The sequence below is a fragment of the Chlorocebus sabaeus genome, chromosome 27 (genome assembly GCF_047675955.1).
Source record: "Chlorocebus sabaeus isolate Y175 chromosome 27, mChlSab1.0.hap1, whole genome shotgun sequence".
Lineage (NCBI taxonomy): Eukaryota > Metazoa > Chordata > Mammalia > Primates > Cercopithecidae > Chlorocebus > Chlorocebus sabaeus.
Window position 1 is genome coordinate 32,957,757 of NC_132930.1, and position 20,102 is coordinate 32,977,858.

At 34.4% G+C, this 20,102-nt stretch overlaps 1 protein-coding gene across 16 annotated transcripts in view; it reads left to right on the top strand.

Moving 5' to 3' along the window:
* Positions 1 to 20,102, top strand: part of LCORL (ligand dependent nuclear receptor corepressor like) — a 182,741-nt gene that overhangs the window by 61,753 nt on the left and 100,886 nt on the right. For 8 of the 16 annotated variants that reach the window (XM_008017795.3, XM_038008666.2, XM_008017800.3 and 5 more), the window contains exons 3-4: positions 165 to 244; positions 1,216 to 1,345. In XM_008017795.3, the coding sequence (XP_008015986.3) occupies positions 165 to 244; positions 1,216 to 1,345 (210 nt within the window). Of the gene's footprint in view, positions 1 to 164; positions 245 to 1,215; positions 1,346 to 2,665; positions 2,752 to 2,926; positions 2,974 to 20,102 lie in introns of those variants that run through there. The other 8 variants (XM_038008655.2, XM_038008664.2, XM_038008653.2 and 5 more) reach the window with 6 other exon arrangements.

Sequence of the window (20,102 nt, forward strand, 5' to 3'; positions counted from 1 at the left end):
TCTGTTTATTTCTAGATGTCATGAGTTTAATTTTAAAGTTAGTTCTTCTCCCCTTACTGTTAGTTTTTAAAAAATTATTATGTGAGCCATTGCTGTGGAGAGTGGTAATTTTATTTGTTTTAATAAAGTTAGTATATTTAATGAATTTTTTCCCTCTTTTAAAGACTGTGAACCAGAAGAGCTGACTGACTGGTCTATGGATGAAAAATGTTCATTTTGTAACCTACAGAGAGAAGCAGTCAGTGTAAGTTTTAGTGCTATGAAATTATCTTTAAACTAATGCACAATTGTAACACAGTTTTTTTAAAATCTCAATTTATTTTGAAAATTTGTGACTCACAGTGGAAGTTTAAATATTTGATTTTGGTAAATGAAAATAATATTTTAAAGTCTTATGTTAGAAATCTAACATTTAGCTTAACTTGCAGGTGAAAATCCTAGAAAACTCTTCTTTTTTTACTTATTTATTTCACATTTCTTTCTTACTGTTCCCTGACTCATGAAGTTTAGTTCAGGTCTATTTTGTGTTTAGGTATAGAGGGATGAGCTTGAAGGCCTACTTAGGTCTGAGACCACCCTACAATCTGATGTCTTAGAAATTAATAGTAGGGGAATAATGTGCTACTTTTAGCCTTTCACTTACTCTTGAAGTCTTTTGGATATCATAATTATCTCCTGTGTAAATGATGACATATGTAAGTGTCTACTGTATACAGGGCATAAACTATGCAGCCAGCATCTTCTTGTGTGGTGGGAAATCCTGATTTCTTTTCTACCGTTGTGAGAAGGGCTGAGAAGAAATGAAAACTTGAGAACTTGTACCAATTTTGGTCAGATTAGTGGGTAAACACAACTACTTTGTTGTTAAAACTCTCTGATAGGATTACATTACTGGCATGCCAATACAGTGAATTTATTCACCAGTATGTGTTATATGCGCTTTTTTTTTTTTTTTTTTTTTTTTTTTTTTTTTTTTTTTTTTTTTTTTTTGGCTATAGTTTTGCTAAGGAATAAGGTTATTTTGACTCTCTATCAGAGCTGTTTCTTTTTTCCTGACTTTTATTCTGAAATTTGTGTTCCCTCTCTCTAATTTGATACAATTTAAAGAGTAGATCAAACGAGCATTTAGAGCATTAATTTTTTGTCTTTTTTAATGGAATTCCATGTTTGAATTAAAAAATGATTCTGGATGTTGTTGTTTTCTTACACTTTTAGGATTGTATACCATCTCTTGAGTCTTCACAGTCAACACCAACAGAGGAGCTATCATCTCAGGGCCAGTCCAACACTGATAAGATTGAATGCCAAGCAGAAAATTACCTAAATGCACTCTTTCGAAAGAAAGGTAATATTGGTATGCTTTGTCATTTAAAATTTCCAATAGAGATATAAAATGTTTGAATTTTTTTACACAAAAGTTTTTTGTATGTCAACTTCTCTACTTCACTCTTTATTATTTCTTTCTTTATTCTTAATTTTTATATTTTTAGGGACAGTAGGAGTCTCAATCATTCTAGTACTAGTCTTGTATTAGGCATTCCTCTTCAGCATTCTGTTTTCAAATCTCTCTCTGACTTTATCACACATTTTCCTCATCTACTATAGGCACCTTTAAAAATTTTTCCTTATGCTTCTGGTCTTTCTTATTGTATTGCTGTCTTGAACACTTCAAAATTTGTTTGATGTTCAATAAGTTATATGATATTATATTGCAAAGCTATACCTGATAATGTAATAGTTAAATCACTTATCAGTTTGGTTGGAGTGTATTTGCTGACTTGCTATTTCAATATTTATTTGGTAACTTGAATTTGCTTAGTAGACATTAAAAAAAAATCAGTGTTCTTTTTTATTTCTTGTCTCTCCAAACTACTCAAACCAAAGAGCTTTTGTTTTACTTGTTCCCTTACTTTACACACATATATCAAGCAGAAGTAGTTTTTATATTTTAGTTACTTGGGAGAATTAGAGAAATGTAGAACCTTTCATGTTTTGTTCTTGGCTGTTCCCACAGTAATAGAGTGTCTTATTTTTACCACCTGGACATTTGGAGTAAGTTATGGTGCATGTTTAGGTTGGGGGATTATCCTCTCTCTCAACTTTGAGATTAAGAAAATATTACCATATTGTCATCTACTTGTTGACCCTATTTTACTCCTCTTTGGAATGAGATATCACCAGATATTTTTCTACTAAATTGATAACTTTCATGTTTAAATCAATAATGTTTAAAATAGTACTTGCCTGTGGCACAAGAGTCTTTTGTTTAGTCTTAAGTGTTCTTTTATATGTTGAAATATGGAAATCCTCTTATTAAAAGAGTCATTAATATAATTTAAAGGCCTAAAATTAAGAACTAGAATTTTTAAGAGCAAAAGACTGAAAATCTTTTCCTTTGTGTTACTGTTGAGAAATTTCACATTATCTTTAAAAATCAATTTTTTTTCCAGAATTTTTAGTACAGTGTTAAAAATGTTATACAGCCAGGTGCAGTGGCACGTTAACTATAGTCCCAGCTAATAGGTGGGCTGAGGTGGGAGAATTGCTTCAGCCCAGTTGTTCAAGGCCAGACTGGGCAACAAGACCTCATCTCTTTAAAACAGTAATTTTACATGCTTTCTTTAAGGATTTTATAACATTAATTTAGAAAATTTTATTCTGTTAGTATTCACTTACAGGAAGAATTATGTTATCAGACTTGTATCACTAAGAGAACTGGAAGAAATATACACATTTACACACATGCACACAGTAAGTTTCATTTACCTTGGAACTCATTACTCAGTCTCTTTTTCCTTTGAGTCATTTGTAATGGTAATAACTAGAATTATCAATAATAATAGCCTTTAATTTTTGATAGTATGGAGTTAACCTATGCTCCATTGCCCTATTAAGAGTAATCAGTAAAAACTTGGTACTATTTCAGCTGATTCAAGCATCTGGGTCTCCAAGAGGTCTCCTACCAATGGTTGGGTGAGTGTTCTTGGATATTTAGTGACCTCTCCATTTCTGGATTTCTTCAACATCTTTTGAAAGATTGCAGAGTTTTTAAATTAAAGATTCTTCTTAGTGTTTTTGCGTTATTTTGGGCCTTTGTTAATTTCTTTATTTGTAATTCATCACTTTCCAAATTTAATTAAACATAAAAGATTTTCTGCTTGTTTACTTGGGCTTTTAAAATTTGCTTTCAATAAAATCATTTTAGAGATTTCCAAATGGTCTGACCAAGATGGAGCTAGAAGATAATAACAGTATCTTTTAAATGGTCTTAACTCCTTTTTTAGTTTGCCATTTGAGTTCTACTATTAACTCTACTTTGAAGTGAAAGGCAAGAAATATTATTTTAAAGACAGGAAATACTTCTGAGTCTTTGGAGTAGCATTTTAACATGTTGTTAAAACATCTTTTTAGTGCAGATTTTTTTTCCCTGAAAATATCCCAAATGCAGTCATTTTTAGGGATCCTGGATATGGATGGCATTAGTATTCCTGGTACTTTAAATCTTTTGCTTAGTTTGAGGAACATATGCATGTTGATCATCTTGCTAAAACATAAAGAACTCTTTTAATATCCTTATGGTAACTAATTTATTATCTTTCCCAACTTACGCTTTTTGAGATGGTGCTAATGATAAATATAAGCTATTACTATTGAGAATATCACTACCTGGGATCATGATGATGATTGATACCATCAGATGTGATTGAGCACTAAACCTTTTTTATGCTCTATCTCATTTAATGCCAAAACAATATTAAGAGGCAGGTACTGTTTAATAGGTAGGAACAGTGAAGCTCAGAGAAGTTAAATACCATGATTTTTAACTGTGTGCTGAACATTTGAGTCATCCAGAAGTTGTTCAAAAAATGAACAGTGTTCTGTGTGAGGAGCACCTAGATTCTTTTAAGTACTAAGTAGAAAACACTTCCCATTCTCCACTAGTTAGCAGACTAGGATTAGAATTACTTTATTTGAATTAAGCAGACTAGAGAGGAACTATGAGGAATATTCTATATTTCTCATAGGTTTCTATTTTCTGTTCATGTGGCTTCTGAACAATTTCAGTGATTAATTCCCTTGTAGTGCTTAATAATAGATAGGTTGTAGGAATGCCACTGGCATTAAACCCTCTCAAGACTGGAAGAAGCATATTGCTTAAATACAGCTCAAGCAATTCATTGTATTTAGAAGCTAGTCAAAAATACTCTTTTAGGGTTGAATAAGTCAAATGCAAAGAGAAGGATGTTCTAGGACAAAGATGAACTTTTAACTAATTTTGTATATACTTTAGAAATGTTTAAAAATTGAATTCCTTCTAGAGGTTAACACTAAAATTAAGTAGAATGCTAGAGTAGAATGGAAATCTCCATAACAGGGACTTTGTTTTGTTTATTGCAGAATCTCAGCAACTAGGACAGTACCTGCATCTTAGGTCCTGAGTTAATATTTCTTGGGTGAATAAATGACTACTAAGATAAACTCTACCTAGCTCTCTTTCAGTTTCTCCAAATATTCAGTAGTATTAGTACTTCATTTGTTCTGTTTTGAAGAAGTAAATTATTTTGTACATACATATAGTTACCTTTCTCTGCTTTGTACTTAAAGTATTACTGGGTATAGTTTGAGTATCAGTTTGTTTGGAATGTTGATAAATGTAGGCATATAGCTATAAAGTGCCTTGACCACAGGTATTCTCATGAAATGTAAACTAAGTTATTTTGACCTTTAGCTACAGATTCTCTAATCACCTGAAATGTTTAAGTCACTGGCTTATGATTCAGGAAGATATCTCATCTTTTATTTTTAAATTGAAGGCTGCTGGACTTGACTAAATTGGACAGATAATATGTATGTAGTAGCTGAACGAATCCTACTGCTATCTGTATAACAAAGTAATCCTTCATCAAAATGTAATGTTTTTCCTGCTTTAATACCCACACATGCTTAGTATTCACGTACCCACAATTCTGTGTTTTTTTCCTGAAGACCTTCTTGATGAATTTGATGCCGTTAGTTGAAAGCTCCTATGAATGAACTCTTTTCCCTTAAGTTAATTGATAGCCAGGTTTTATATTAACAACTTTTTTTTTTCTCATACCTTTTGGGAACACAGGCCCTTTTTCTTTCAAACTGTTGTTTTGTTTTGTACTCTAGCATGATATAAATACTAGTATGGTTCACTGACCAGTTGGGTTATGACTGATGATAAAGTAATTGATTTCTTAAAAACAGGTAGTGTTAATCTTTTAGATTGCTTTTCTCTAAGTGCAGACATCCTTGATTGACTATGTAAATTTAACATGATTCATTCAGGCCTTAAGTGTTTCTTATATAAGTGTTCCTTTGTGATGTCATTGTGGTCATACTTTGAATTTCTCTTATATAGATTGTCCTTTTGGAACTCTCAGGGAATTTTAAGTGTCGTAAAATAACTGATATACCATTACAAGCTGCATTCAGAGGTGTTCATGAAAAGATTTTTCTCCTTTTCTTACCAGGTATCTGTAAGATAGTAAACAAATTCTGAGAACACACTTAAAATTAGAACCGGATTGAAGACTTTTTACATTTCTGATAAAAATCTCCCTTTAACTTGCAAGTCCATCCGTAGAAGGATTTAAGGAAATCTACCAGTTCATCCATCATCACCCAGATTCTCATCTCCCTTTGGCTTTTTAATTCCCTAATTTGACCCAGTCTCCTACCCCCTTACAATCACCCAAATTCTTTCTACTTTGTCTTCTGGAACTTCTGGTCTTCCATCAACAGAATCCCTCAGTCTCTTCTCTGAGTGTTCCTCTTTCTTTATTGCTCTAATTGAAACCTGTGTGTTCATAAAGGATGCTTTTGTAGCCTTCTCACTTGCTGATTGTTTTTAATTCCTTACTTTGTGTAACATAAGGAGGTAACTGGCAGGCAACCTCCAAAATCTTTATATCTGCCCTGCTTGCTCAAAACCATGACCTTCTTTGAAGCCATGACATTACATTATTCCATCTACATTATCGTCTCTACCAGGCTTTTTGCTTTCTTCCTCCCAAATACTGTTCCCATCATAGCTCATGTTGACTTCAAATTCTATGTAGCTGATACATCTAACACCCTGGCCTCTCCATTACTTGATCTCTTCATTTCCAACATTCTTTTCCTTTATTCTACTCTAGCCACCTTTTCCCACATTCCTATACCTTTATCACCTCCCAAGTCTAATATTACCTATCCCTTTCTTTGACTACCATCTTATCCCAATACTCTCATTCCACTATTTATTTTTTATTTATTGTATTGATACATAATATCTATACATATTTACAGGATACATGTGATATTTTGATATGTGCATGAAATGTGTAATAACAAATTAGGGTATTTAGAATATCCATCACCTCAAATAGTTATTTTTGTGTTGAGAACATTTCACATCTTTGCTTCTATTTTGAAAAATACAATATATTGTTATTAACTGTAGTCACCCTACTGTACCATCAGACACTAAAACTTGTTCCTTCTAGTTAACTGTGTAGATATGTACCCAACCTCTTCATCCCCTCCCACCCTTGCCAGCCTGTGATAAATATCATTTTACTCTCTACTTCTATGGAGGTCAGCATTTTCTTAAGCTCCCACATATGAATGAGAACATGTGATATATGTCTTTTTGTGCCTTTCTTATTTCATTTAGCATAATGGCTGTCTAGTTCCATCCATTTTGCTGCAAATGGCAGGATTTTATTCTTTTTGTGGCTGAATAGTATTTCATTATGTAGATATACCACATTTTCTTTATCCATTCGTAGACATTTAGGTTGAATTCGTAAGTTGGCTATTGTGAAGAGTACTGCAGTAAACATAGGGATGCAGGTGTCTCTTTGATATACTGATTTCCTTTTATGTGGGTAGATACCCAGTAGTGGGGTTGCTGGATTGTATGGTAGTTCTATTTTTACTTTTTCGAGAAACTTCTGTACTATTTTCTATAGTGGCTGTACAATGTACACTCCCAGAAACTGTAAAAGAGTTCCCTTTCCCCTTCGTATAAGCCAGCATTTGTTATTGTTTGTCTTTTTTAATAATACCCAGTCTAACTGGGGTAAAATGATGTCTCATTGTGGTTTTGAATTGCATTTATTTCCCTGATGATTAGTGATGTTGAACATTTTTTTCATATGCCTATTGTCCATTTGTGTGCTTTCTTTTAAGAAATGTCTATTCAGGTCCTTTGCCCACTTTTTAATGGGATTATTTGTGCAGGTATCCAATTTATTTTTTCACCTCATTAAAGCCTTCAATCTGTAGAACATACCACTTTCACTCTTGAGTACCTCCTCATGATTTCACTTCTCTCTGTACTCAGTTCAGATACTGTGCTTGATAACCATGATCATTTTTCATGTAAAATCTTAACTCCCTTTCCTCTCTTTGCCTTTGTCATGTTTGACACTCAGAATCTTATCTGTGTTTTAATTCACTTCTCATTTACTGCACGCTTATTTACTACACGCTCATTCTGGAATAGCTGAACTTGACTAGAGGAAAACATCCAATCATGCTGTTTTTCTAGGTCTCCTTTATCTAGTCGATTTCCTCTCTTACAGGTAGTTATTTTATCTCTCTCTCCTCAAACCTCCACCAATTAAAAATTCTCTTTCCTTTTTGTAGAACAATCACCTTCTATTATACTGTATACTCTATTTGTTTTATTTTTTGTTTGTTATCTGTTGCCTTCTGCTAGAATATAAGCACCATGAGGAACTGAATTTTTGTTAACTAGTATATTTCAAGAACTAGCACACAGTAGGTGTTTATAATAATGTTTGTTATTGTCCATACTTTTGCCATCTCCACTTTCCACCTTCCCTTCTCTTTTCAATCCATCCTAGTTAGACTTTCTTTCCTACCACTCCGCTGAAATTGTTTTATCAATTTCACTGGCAATTCCATTTTGTCCTATTCAAAGGAATGCCAGTCATTTCTCATCTTAGTCTTTCAGCATCATTTGATAGAGCTGATCACTTTCTTGGTTTCTGGAAAATTATACCCTTCGGATTTTTTTTGCCTTTCTCACAAATTGGTTCTTTCACATGATCCTTGCTGGTTTTCTTCTTCTTGACCTTTAAATGTTGAAGAGCCCTAAGAATTAGTCCTCAGCTGTCTTCTCTTCTTGATATACATTCACTCACTTGATGACCTCACTCAGTCCTATGGCTTTAATTATCATATGTGTGCTGATAATAACGACATAGTCAATCTAATCCTGACCTTTCTTCCCGCTTTACCAACTCTTAAATATCTAACTGCCTAGTTGATATTCTTCACTACAGTGGCTAATAGGCATCCCACAATGAGCAGTCTAAAACAGAATACTTGATTTTAATCTATTCCCCTTCCCCAGTTTTTTCCATCTTTGTGAAAGGTATCACTCGTGACTCAGTTGGTCAAGCCAAAAGGCCGGGAGCCTTCTTTGATTTCTCAGTATCTTTTACAGCCCACATGCAACCTATTATCAAGTCTCTACCTTCAAATCTATTCTGAATTTCACCATGTCTCATCATTTCCATTGCTACCACCTTCATCTGAGGCCCATCTGGTCTGGTTATACTACTAAAGAGCCTTCTAACTGGTCCTTTTGTTTCTACCTCTCTGCCGTCTTACCTATTCAGCTTTCTATGTAGAAAGAAAAATGATGTTTCTAAAGCCTCAACCAGATCATTATTCCTCTGTCCAAAAGCATTTAGTGGCTTTACATGTCATTTAGAGTAAAATCTCTCAAGGACTCTATGTGGTCTGGTTCTGCCTATTCCTTGACCACATCTTATTATTCATTCTTTTGAATACTTACTGGCTTTTTGCTTTTCCTCAAATATGCTAACCTTATTTTCTTCTCAGGATCTTTACACTTGCTGTTACCTCTGTCTGGAATCCTGTTTCTACCAGTGCACTTTGCTAATTTCTTCATATCATCAAATATTGCCTCTCTTCTGACAGTGCACTGCCCTCACCACCGTATTGATAATTCATCTCAGTCACTCTTTCACGTTATGTTATGTTATGTTATGTTATGTTATGTTATGTTATGTTATGTAATTTTTGAGACAGAGTCTCGCTCTGTCATCCAGGCTCGAGTGCAGTGGCTGGATCTCGGCTCACTGCAAGCTCTGCCTCCCAGGTTCACGCCATTCTCCTGCCTCAGCCTCCTGAGTAGCTGGTATTACAGGTGCCCACCACCACGCCCAGCTAATTTTTTGTATTTTTTGTGGAGATCGGGTTTCACCGTGTTAGCCAGGATGGTCCCAATCTCCTGAACTCGTGATCTGCCCGCCTCGGCCTCCCAAAGTGCTAAGATTACGGGCATGAGCCACCGTGCCCAGCCCTCATGTTATTTTTTTGAAGTCTCCTTGACTTCTCTTCAGATCTTCTTATCTGCCACTTCTGGAATGTAAGAACAAATTAGGCAGGGATTTTGTGTTTTGTTATATCCCTAGCACCTGGAATAGTACCTGGCACCATTAACACTCAATAAGTTAATTGAGTGCATTTAAACATTTTAGAAAAGAAATGTTTTCAAAATCAAAATCAGTGCTTTAAAATCATGATGGCCTTTCAATGGTTTTAAAAAAATGTAACTCACAGCTGCAGTATGCTAGACCTTTAGATAAACATCATGAGTGAGTCCTGGCAGATGACAAGTAAGTGCTCATATTCTAAGATGTTCTAGGGATCCACCAGAAATACTGAAAATATAAGTGATTCTATATTCCTTTCAGAAATGTTTAGTCATTATTCATTTAGTGGTTTTGTACATCCCTAATATCCTTTGGGGTAAATGTTTAAATTTGAGGGGAACAGATGCAGGCAGAGTTGTGGAGAAAAGGGAAGAATTATACACTGCTGGTGGGAGTGTAAATTAGCTTAGGCATTGTGGGAAGCAGTGTGGCAATTCCTCAAAGAGCTAAAAACAGAACTACCATTCAACCAAGCAATCCCATTGCTGGGTGTATGCCCAAAGGATTATAAACTATTCTACCATAAAGACCCATGCATACATATGTTCATTGCAGCACTGTTTGCAGTAGCAAAGGCTTGGAATCAACCTAAATGCCCATCAGTGGTAGACTGGATAAAGAAAATGTGGTGCATATATACCATAGGATACTATGCAGCCATGAAAAGGAATGAGATCATGTGCTCTGCAGCAACATGGATGGAGCCAGAGGCCATTATCTCTAGAAAACTAATGCAGGAACAGAAAACAAAAAAGTATCACGTGTTCTCACTTATAAGTGGGATCTAAAATAATAAGAAGTAATGGCACAAAGAGGAGAACCATAGACACTGGGGCCTACTTGAGGAGGAGGATGGGAGGCAGGTGATAGGAGGGAGAGGATCAGGAAAAATAACTGTTGGGTATTATGCTTAGTACATGAGTGTTGAAATGGTCTATGTGGCAAACCCCCATGACATGAGTTTGCCTGTAATAACAGACATGCACATGTACCCCTAAACGTAAAATAGAAGTTTTTAAAAATTGTTTTTGAGGGGAAATAAATGGTTTTTTAAATTTATCTTTATATAATTTGTTAGTTTTTCTAAATAATTTCTTTGTGTATTCTAATTCATTACAGTAGGTGAGAATGCAGACCTGATCATCAAAAGAGATGTAATTCTATTGGGGGCCCTATTTTTTGAATTACCATCTGTCTTTAGGTAATGCTTCTTCCCTGTGCTGTCTCTAATATGGCAGTCAGTAAAATTAGCCTGTATTTAATATATAGCAATCTGTATGTGCTGTTCAAAATTCTTTATATTTAAGTACTTAATGGGAAGAAGCACTTTTATGTGGAAGTAACAGTAGAACTAATATGTGCTATATGACTGGCTGGTATTACAGTATCTTCAGTAAGTCTTTTTAATGATATTTCTCCCAGTTTTCTTGAGTAACTCATGAATTCACCAACTGTATCATCACCTGTTTGTTCTTATATAGAATGCTACTAATTTAGTTCTTTCTTTTCCCCAGTTGTGACTTTTCCCCCAAGCACAACTAGTATGTTGGGCTTTATAAAACATATTTCTGGTCCATGACTAGTTTATTAATTTAAGAAAGATTTACTAAGCTCCTACTACATGCCAGGTACTGCTCTAGTGAACAAAAGAAAAAATATCCCTGTCTTCATGGACCTTTATGTTCTAGTGAAGAGAGGCCGATAATAAACAAGTAAATTATACCTGTGATTGAATGTGTATATACACACGCCCAAACCTCTCACATGCTGGTTGTATATGAATATAGATAAGTGCCATGGAGACAAAATGGAAAGAGGGACATAAAGCATGGAGATGGTGATTACATTTTTATAAATGGTAATCAGATGACATTTGAGCAGAGATGTAAAAAAAGTTGAAGTAGCAAGCCGTAGAGATCTTAGGAGAAATATATTTCAGGAATTAATAGCAATTTTGAGAAATTATGGATTTGGCACGTGGTAGGTGATTGCCATTCCCATTCTTCAGTTTTATATAATGTTTGTTTTTCTCTAAAGAACAATCTAAAATTGTAGCATTGTAAAGCAGGAAGCGGGGGAGTTAGAGATTGTCTGTGTTTCTTTGCATACAGAGAAATAGTAACTTCACCAATGAACATGTACTGTAGTGTAAACAAATAGTGAAATGTTAGATAATTAATGATCATCAGTAGCACTTAGCAAAATAAATAAGGCAAGTTTTTAAATGTCCGATTAATGGATTATAGAGTTGGTTGTGTGAAATATGGTGGTTAAAAAAAAGAAATAGAAGCTTTAGCTCCCATTGCTGTTTGGTAGTGAGTTAAGCCAGAGTGAACTGGTGAAGTAGTGAAATAGATGCCCGAGGTTCATGCTTGTCTGAATCCATGGAAGTAACTCTGAACCATCAACTGAAGCAGTAGACAAAGCAACTGGATGAAAAAACTCCTCAGAATGAATAAACTGTTTAAAGTTACTTCACTTGCACTTTTTCAGCTCCTGGTCACCCAATACTTTATTTGTAGTTTAATTTTTTAATGTGATGAGTCTTCTTCAGTCATGATCAAACTCACTTGTAACAACGAACATTTTATTTGTGTGGTCTAAATTTTTTTTTTTTTAAAGATTTGGTGTCAGGTATTTGTGACTCCTTTTTCTTTGCTTGACTAGTGATGAGCATCAAGTGGAAAGATTTTTTCAGTTATAAACTTCAACATTTCTACTGTCCATTTCATTAAATTCAGCCTCCTTTAGCAAGATGTAAGACTTTTTGCTTTACAGTCAACATTTCTGTTAACTCCTGGAAGTTAGCAAAATATGTACTAGATTCTTCCATACTCCATTCATTGTTTGCGGTGATACTTTCCTCCAAGCCTGATTGGCTAATAGTATCATCATGTCAAAACTCTTTCATAAATCCTACATTAAAGAAGTGTTAAATGTATTAGCACCCCACATCAGATATTCATCATCAATATACTTGAAGTGTGTGATACGTCCTTTGTCTGTAGGCTGCGTTAATGACATTCAATTGGAAAGCAAAAGAGTCCATTTAAATATTCCCTTCAGAAATAATGTTAACCAGAAAGAGATGTACATAAGCCTGTTCTATTATCAGAAGTGCCTTGTTTAAGATTTTCTTTCTCCATATGTTCCTTGATGAATAATAAAGAATGATTCTGTACAACATCATGAATACCTTTATACCCAAGCTTTATGATTTGAACACCATAAAATAAGCATTCCTTCCTTTAATGAATTCCATTAATGAATTCCCTTAGATGAATTCCATTCATTCCTTCCTTTAATTCCTTCCATATGTTCCTTGATGAATAATAAAGAATGATTCTGTACAACATCATGAATACCTTTATGATTTGAACACCATAAAATAAACATTCTTTCCTTTAACATTACCTTAAGGGTTCTTGAGTTTTTCAAGTGGTATACCAAAAAAGGTTTTAGCTTAATATCATCTTTACACTTTCCACTTAAAAAGTAATGATGAGCTGTCTTTGACATCTTGATGTTCTAATGCTGTTCTTATCTAAAAAAAAAAAATTGAGGTGGAATTTTTCCCCCATAAAAGCTCTAGTTCATCAGGATTGAAAATGTGCATAGTGGTTTAAACACATTTGTCAATACTGTAGTTTTTCACATTCAACAAGGAGTGTTGCTACAGCCTCACTGAACTGTGATCCTCAAATTATGAACTGAAACTACTCACTGAACTGTGATCCTCAAATTATGTAGTTTGTACAGTTCTTAAGTTTCTCAGACCCTTCTGTACGTCCTTTAAAACTCAACTCTTTCACTGAATTATTGCCTTCTTCATCTGAGGTACACTATAAATACAGTGTGATTGTTATAACAGAGAATTTAAGAAATAGATTTTATGGAATTAAAAGAAGTATAAATTCTACTTGAAGTAAGAGTTAGTAGAAGAAAGTGTATTGTTTCCAGTACAGGCTTTACAGTAGCAATAACAGTTGAGCAGAATTCCCTCAGTAGAAGAAAGCAAAGGAAAATGGATAGCTCCTGTATCAGGGTGCTTGATTTAAAGTTACTAACTTTGGCCATGTTAAGGAAAAGGGGATTATTAGGAGACTATTCAGGGCTCTCACAATATCTAGAGGCTAGAGGGCCAAGGTTGGCAAATAAGAAAGAATCTAAGAATACAGAGGAACCACAGCCAAGGACACATTATAATAAACAAGTCTGCATGACCTCAGGTTTATGCTCCCATAATGTGTTCATTTTTCGAAGTCCTGAGAGGATTCATTTAATTGGCCCATTCTAAAACATCTCTCTGCCCACCCTTAGCACCACTGAGAAGGAGAGGAGGGATCTGGCCCCTTCCACATCGATTGTACATGTAGTCAAAGGATGAGAATAGCACTCTGGAAAATGAATATGCCCAAACAGACCAGGTGTATAAAAAGCATAAGATTCTAGAGTTGTCAGGTGAAGTGTGTATGCTTTTTATAATGGTGCTCTCTATCTGCTAGCTAAATCCTAGAAAAGGGGGAATTAGGGTACTAAAAATAGGAGACTTGGTTGCTGGACAGTGCACACACACAAAACCAGATGTCCATTAAACCCCTTAATTTGCCAAAAACAAGGACATATTCTCAGCCCTTAGGTTGCTTAGACCCTACAGTATTTGACTTTGTTGATCACTCCTCTCTTTCTTGGCAACACTCTTTCCTTTGGCTTTCACTGTACCATTTTCTTTTAGTTGTCTTTACTCCTCTGAAAATTGTTTCCCATTTTCTCCTTTTTTTTTTTTTTTTCCTTTGATATAAAGAGGAAGGTATAAGTCGGGTAAGGTAGATTTTCTTATTCTTTGTTTCATCCCTTAAATGTTATTCTCTTAAGGCTCAATTCTCATCCTCCTTTTAATTTTATGCATTCTCCCTGGACAACCTTAAGCTTCAGGTTCTCACATCCTAGTGATAGACAATCCGCATTGCTGGTCATGATTTTTCAAGTTCATATTCCTGGCTGCTTCTAGGTTATCTACTTCCAGATGCAACCCACAAGAATTTCAAAGGAGGTACTATGTATAACACTGGAAAATTTTAGTTATTCCTTTTGACTTCTACTCCTGTCTCCTCTGTTAAAATATGAAATCTTTGAGGACAGAAACTGTCTTTTATTTCATCATTTTTTTCTAGTACTTAGCACATGTATTTATGCTCAATACATGTGTAATGAATGTTTCCTATTCTGTTCTCCAGAAAATGAGAAGTTTAAAACCCTATTCTGTGGCCCATGTTCCTTATATAAATAACCCATATCCCCAGTTACCTTGATTAGAAACTTCACACTAAATACTTGTTGAGTAACTGAATCTACCAGGTCCCCTCAATCCCATTGAGTCTACTTAAAATATTATTTTTTTATTGACCATGCAAGTGTTCATATTTTCTTGGCTATACCATAACCCTCCACATATTTATCACTTTCTTTTAAAACAAAGCCATTATTCTCTTATCTGCTGCTGCTTAGTATCAACACTGAAATCCAATTATATTTATGTGTACTTTAGTGTTTTTCTGCTTCTTATTTCCTCTTTGCTTGATAAACTCTAAATCATCTTTCACGGAAGAAATGTTTCATATTCCTTGATTCCTTTCCTGTTTTCCTTTTCACTACCTCCAGGCAAAAATAAAAGTTTCCCTCTTAGATTTCCTGTAACACATTGTATATGCAGAATGGAACATAAATTAGATGTGCTTTGCCAAAAAGAGAGAGGATAACAAGAAACTAAAACCTATGTGGGTATCTGTTATGCTTGGTGAGAATACACCCTATACAGATGGTGATACTGGAGTTAATGGATTTACTGGTCTTTTAAAAAAATGTCCTTATTGTAAATTGACAATTTATAATTGCATAAATTTATGGGGTACAAAGTGATTTATGAACACAACTTGGAATAATTAAATCAAGCTAGTTCATACATCCATCACTTCAAATACCTAACATTTTTTGTGGTGACAGCATTTGAAATTTACTCTCTTAGCGATTTTGAAAGGTATAGTACTCTATTTTTAACTCTGTTCATCACATTGTGCAATAAATATAAAAAAAATCCATATTCCTTTTGAGATTGTATACTCTGTGACCCTGTCTCCCCATTTCCCGTACCCCCAGCTTTGGATTCTACTCTATACTCCTTGTATTCTACTCTTCTGCTCTCTGCTTCTTGAATTTGATTCTTCTGGATTTCACATACAAGTGAAGACATGTAATATTTATCTTTCTGTGCCTGGCTTACTGCACTTTATGTAATGTTCTCTAATTCCATCCATTTTGTTGCAAATGACAGAAATTTCCTTCTTTAAGGCTGAATAGTATCCCGTTGTGTGTGTGTGTGTGTGTGTGTGTGTTGAGTGTGTGTGTACATATACACATACGTACACACACCACATTTTCTTTATTCAGATTCATCTGCTGCTGGACACTTAGCTTGATTCCATGATTCAGCTGTTGTGAATAATGCTACAATGAACATGGGAGTGTAGACATTTCATCAACAAACTGATTTCAAATCTTTTGGGTGAATACCCAGAAGTGGGATTGTTGGATCATACAGTAATTCAATTTTCAGTTTTTCTGAGGAACTTCCATCCAGTTTTCCATAATGGCTATACTAATTCACATTTCCACCAACAGCACACATGGGTTCCCTTGTCTCTGCAATTTTTTCCTCTTTTAATAGCTCTTAGTTTCTATATGCCTCACTTACTCTAAGTATCTCTGCAAATAGAGTGTAATTCTCATGTTTAAAAGATGTATGTTTCCTAATACACAATGATGTATGAGATTGTAGACCTTAAAAGATGTAGACTGCACTTACGTGCTATTTAAGGGATTTTCAAGGATAATTTTGTCTCTACCAGGATTAATTTTACCTTTCTTTATCAATTTTAGATATTATTTTGTCATTATCTTCTTGAGAGTATTGATCTTAGTAAATTTTAAACTCCTTAAAGGCAAGGAATACCTTAATAAGATTTATATTTTCAGTTCCTTGTGTAATACATTTATGTTTTGAATGAATTTAAGTCTGTGACATAAAACAAAAACATAACATGCTCTTCAACATGGGATGTATACTTCTCGATTTACTAAATTACACATTTTAGGTATAAGTGGTGGGAAAATGAAGTCTTTTTTAAAAAACTGCACATTTATACACATTACATGCATGCGTGTGGTTTTTAAAATAACATGGCTAAAGCAGTCTAACGAATTTTGGGATACCATATACAGTAATACAGTTCAGAAAAATTGCTAAAAGGCCAAGGAAATAAAGGAGGAGCCTACTCAAAAGATAGTGTGAAAGCAGTTTACTGTTCAGCATTCACCTTCTTGGTTGCCATATGGTTAGATGTCTTAACGTTTTGCTCTATAAAATAATAGTTTCTGAGGTGGGTTTTCATGGTTTTGTTTTGTTATGAGAACTGATGTTTACATATGCAATTTTCCTGCCACAAATTTTGTGTTAGAGGATGCTGTGGAAACAAGAGTTTGGTTTTTTTAAACTCCTCAGAAAATCTGTATGTCTTCGAGGTCTGCTTTTCCCTGATTTTTCTGTTTCTTACTTTTTAAATTCTGTCTCATTAAGTTTTTAAGTTCTTCATGGTATTTAAATGTGTTTAAAACAGTGGTTATCTCTGTTATAAAAACAGCAGGCTATTAGGTAACTTTTAGAGTGAAACTACTGTAACAATTATTTTGCCTAGTTTTGTTTTAAATATAAGATATACATTGTCAAAGCATAAATACAGAAAATTTTCACAGCCATTATATATTATGCATCTAAAACCCTAATCCAGATTTCTTAAAACTTTATTTCCTCTTGATATCTTAACCATAAGACTAATTTGATTATAGTCTGCCTACAAACTTAAGATAGCTCAACATACTAAATTTGGCGGTATTAGAATCTCAAGTTCATGGCCTTTTAAGGAAAAAGTAAAATTTGTAATGCTTGTAGAAATTAACCAAGGACTGAAATATTCTAAGTCTCCTGAACTTGGAGAAAAGGAGGGGTATATTGCTGGGTCAACTATTTTTTTTTGCTAGATAATTTTCTCTATATATTCCGTATATTCTAGTTGTATTGATGATAAATTCTAGTGTTAAAAAAAAAACCCCAAGTTATAAGCCAGTGACTGAATCAATCCAACATCTCAACTATTTTATAAAAGGTTGAAGTTCTGTCATGTCATAAGTGATTCTGATATTTTTTGTTTCTATTCTCACATAAAGATTATTGTCTTTTAAATGCAATTTTTATAATAATAGTACTCTGTAAAACATGCTTTAATAATACATGAGTTTTCCTGTGTACCTCATTTAATAATGTGATGTAGAGTTAACTGCTGTCAAGAATTACCCTTATATCTAAGGTACTTTGGAACCTCAGTGTCTTAGTCTTTCTCCGTGTTTCTTATTTACTAAGATATAAGGAGTCTATAACTCTTGCAGAGGGTATGATTAAATACCGTACCTGGGAATTGTGATAAATTAGTTTTGTATATTATTTCACCATTTTTATTTTATGTATAATTATAAACTGTCTGCTGCACCTTACTGTCTGCTATTGGCTAGTTGTATATTATATCCACAGCCTGCTCGTACTGTTTTTGTAAAGTTTATCTATAGACTTTCCAGCCTGTAGAACTGTGAGAAACAAATTTCTGTTGTTTAAAAACTATCCAGTCTTAAGTATTTTATTATTGCAGCCCAAATGGACTAAGAAAAGTGCTCTGTAAAATAGTATGTGTGTATAGTCAGGGGTTATTATATAAGATGCCCGCTGAAGTGCAGGACTTCTATTTATATACATCCTTCATAAAATAAGGATTCTCCAATAAAAGGAACCAAAGCCCCTTGGAGAAGTGGTGGTTTTCATGGCTGAGGCTAGGAAAATACAAGATGAGCAACATTTTGTGTTGCCAGAAAGTAAGGAAGTACTCAAAAACAAGTATGAGAACACAGGAGCCATCCTGAAAGAGCTCCTGATCGCCAGAGATGAAACAATTTGAGCAACAAAGTAAACAATAGTTTTAACAATAATTTGGATTATTACCCATAGAATAAAATAAATATCCATGTTTTAATACTGATATAAGTGAATAAATAAATGAGGAGGAAGGGGCAGTTCTTTCTTACAGAAATAAATATTCCAATTAAAAAATGTGGAATGGGATAGTGAATAGGTACAAAGAAAAGGTAGAAGATTGAATGAGTAAGACCTAGTATTTGATAGCGCAACAGGGGGACTATAATCAATAATAATTTAATTGTACATTTTAAAATAACTAAAATCAATGAGCCTACCTAAAAAGACTTTATATCTGCTAAAGGATGTAATAGGGAAAATTGTAGTCACAAGGGAATCAGACTTGTGCTTTAACAAGTCTAGGACATTCACAAATACAGTGGTCAGGTCCTGGCTTTAATTAGGCAAAAAACTATGGACAGTGGCATGGATAAGGATGAGTAAACTAGATTTAAGACTAAAAGAAGATACCATGCCCATATCCTCTTTTAAGGAAAACCATCTAGGGTGGGTAGCTTCATTAAGCTGTGGTAGGACATGACTTTCACTAAAACCTTAAGTAAGGTATGAGTAACAAATGAAATTTGGAAGTATATAATGGGTCTGGCAAGAGTTTTCTTTTGTGATAATGGTATGGATTCTTATGATAATGTGTCTGTACCCCTTAACCTACCCCCACCAAAAAAAAAAAAACTCCTAAAATGTTATAAAAAGCAAAGATCCTATGATTCTGTATTCTTTATATTCCTGTGACCTGGCATATTCCTTGTTCTACATGGGCTGTTGAGACCTTCAAATCTGTAGAATAAAAAGAAATTTCAGGAAGCCCACGTCCACTTACTTTATCCTTGACTTTGTATTTATTCTTTGCAGTGCAAACTCAGTGGTGAAATAGTAAGCCAAAGTGAAAGCAACATAAGCAATGTGTTAAGTCTTCATTCTTGCTAACCTTTGAAACAGCTCACTTCCTTCCGGAAGAAAAATCATTTTTCTCTAATAATTCCTTTCAGCGAGTGTTAGTAACTTTTGGCATAAAGTGTGAGAGAATAATGGAATGTTTTCTCATTTTTGTTTTTCGGTGCACTACCAATTTTAAAAGATTAGTTTATTGCTCAAATATTAATGCAGTCCTTATTCCCTTTGAAGAGTGAAGAGTCGTTTCATTTATGAGATACTCACTGAGTTACCTTGTTGAGTTATGGTACCACGGTTGATCACCGAATACATGAGTAACGTTTAGTGTTTAGTCTCAAGGAGGACATTGCTTGTTATAGTAGGATACAGCGGAGATACAATAGGGAGAATAATACATGAGTTCTTGATTCTCTTGTCATCTCAGGGGTGTTGAAACTGAAGACAAAATGAGCCGCCAGATCCGTGGTCCCCAACGTTTTTGGCACCAGGGACAGGTTTCGTGGAAGACAGTTTTTCTCAGGCAAGGTGTTGCAGGGAGATGGTTTCGGGATAAAACTGGCAGGCATTGGTTAGATTCTCATAAGGAGCATGCAACCTAGATTTCTCTC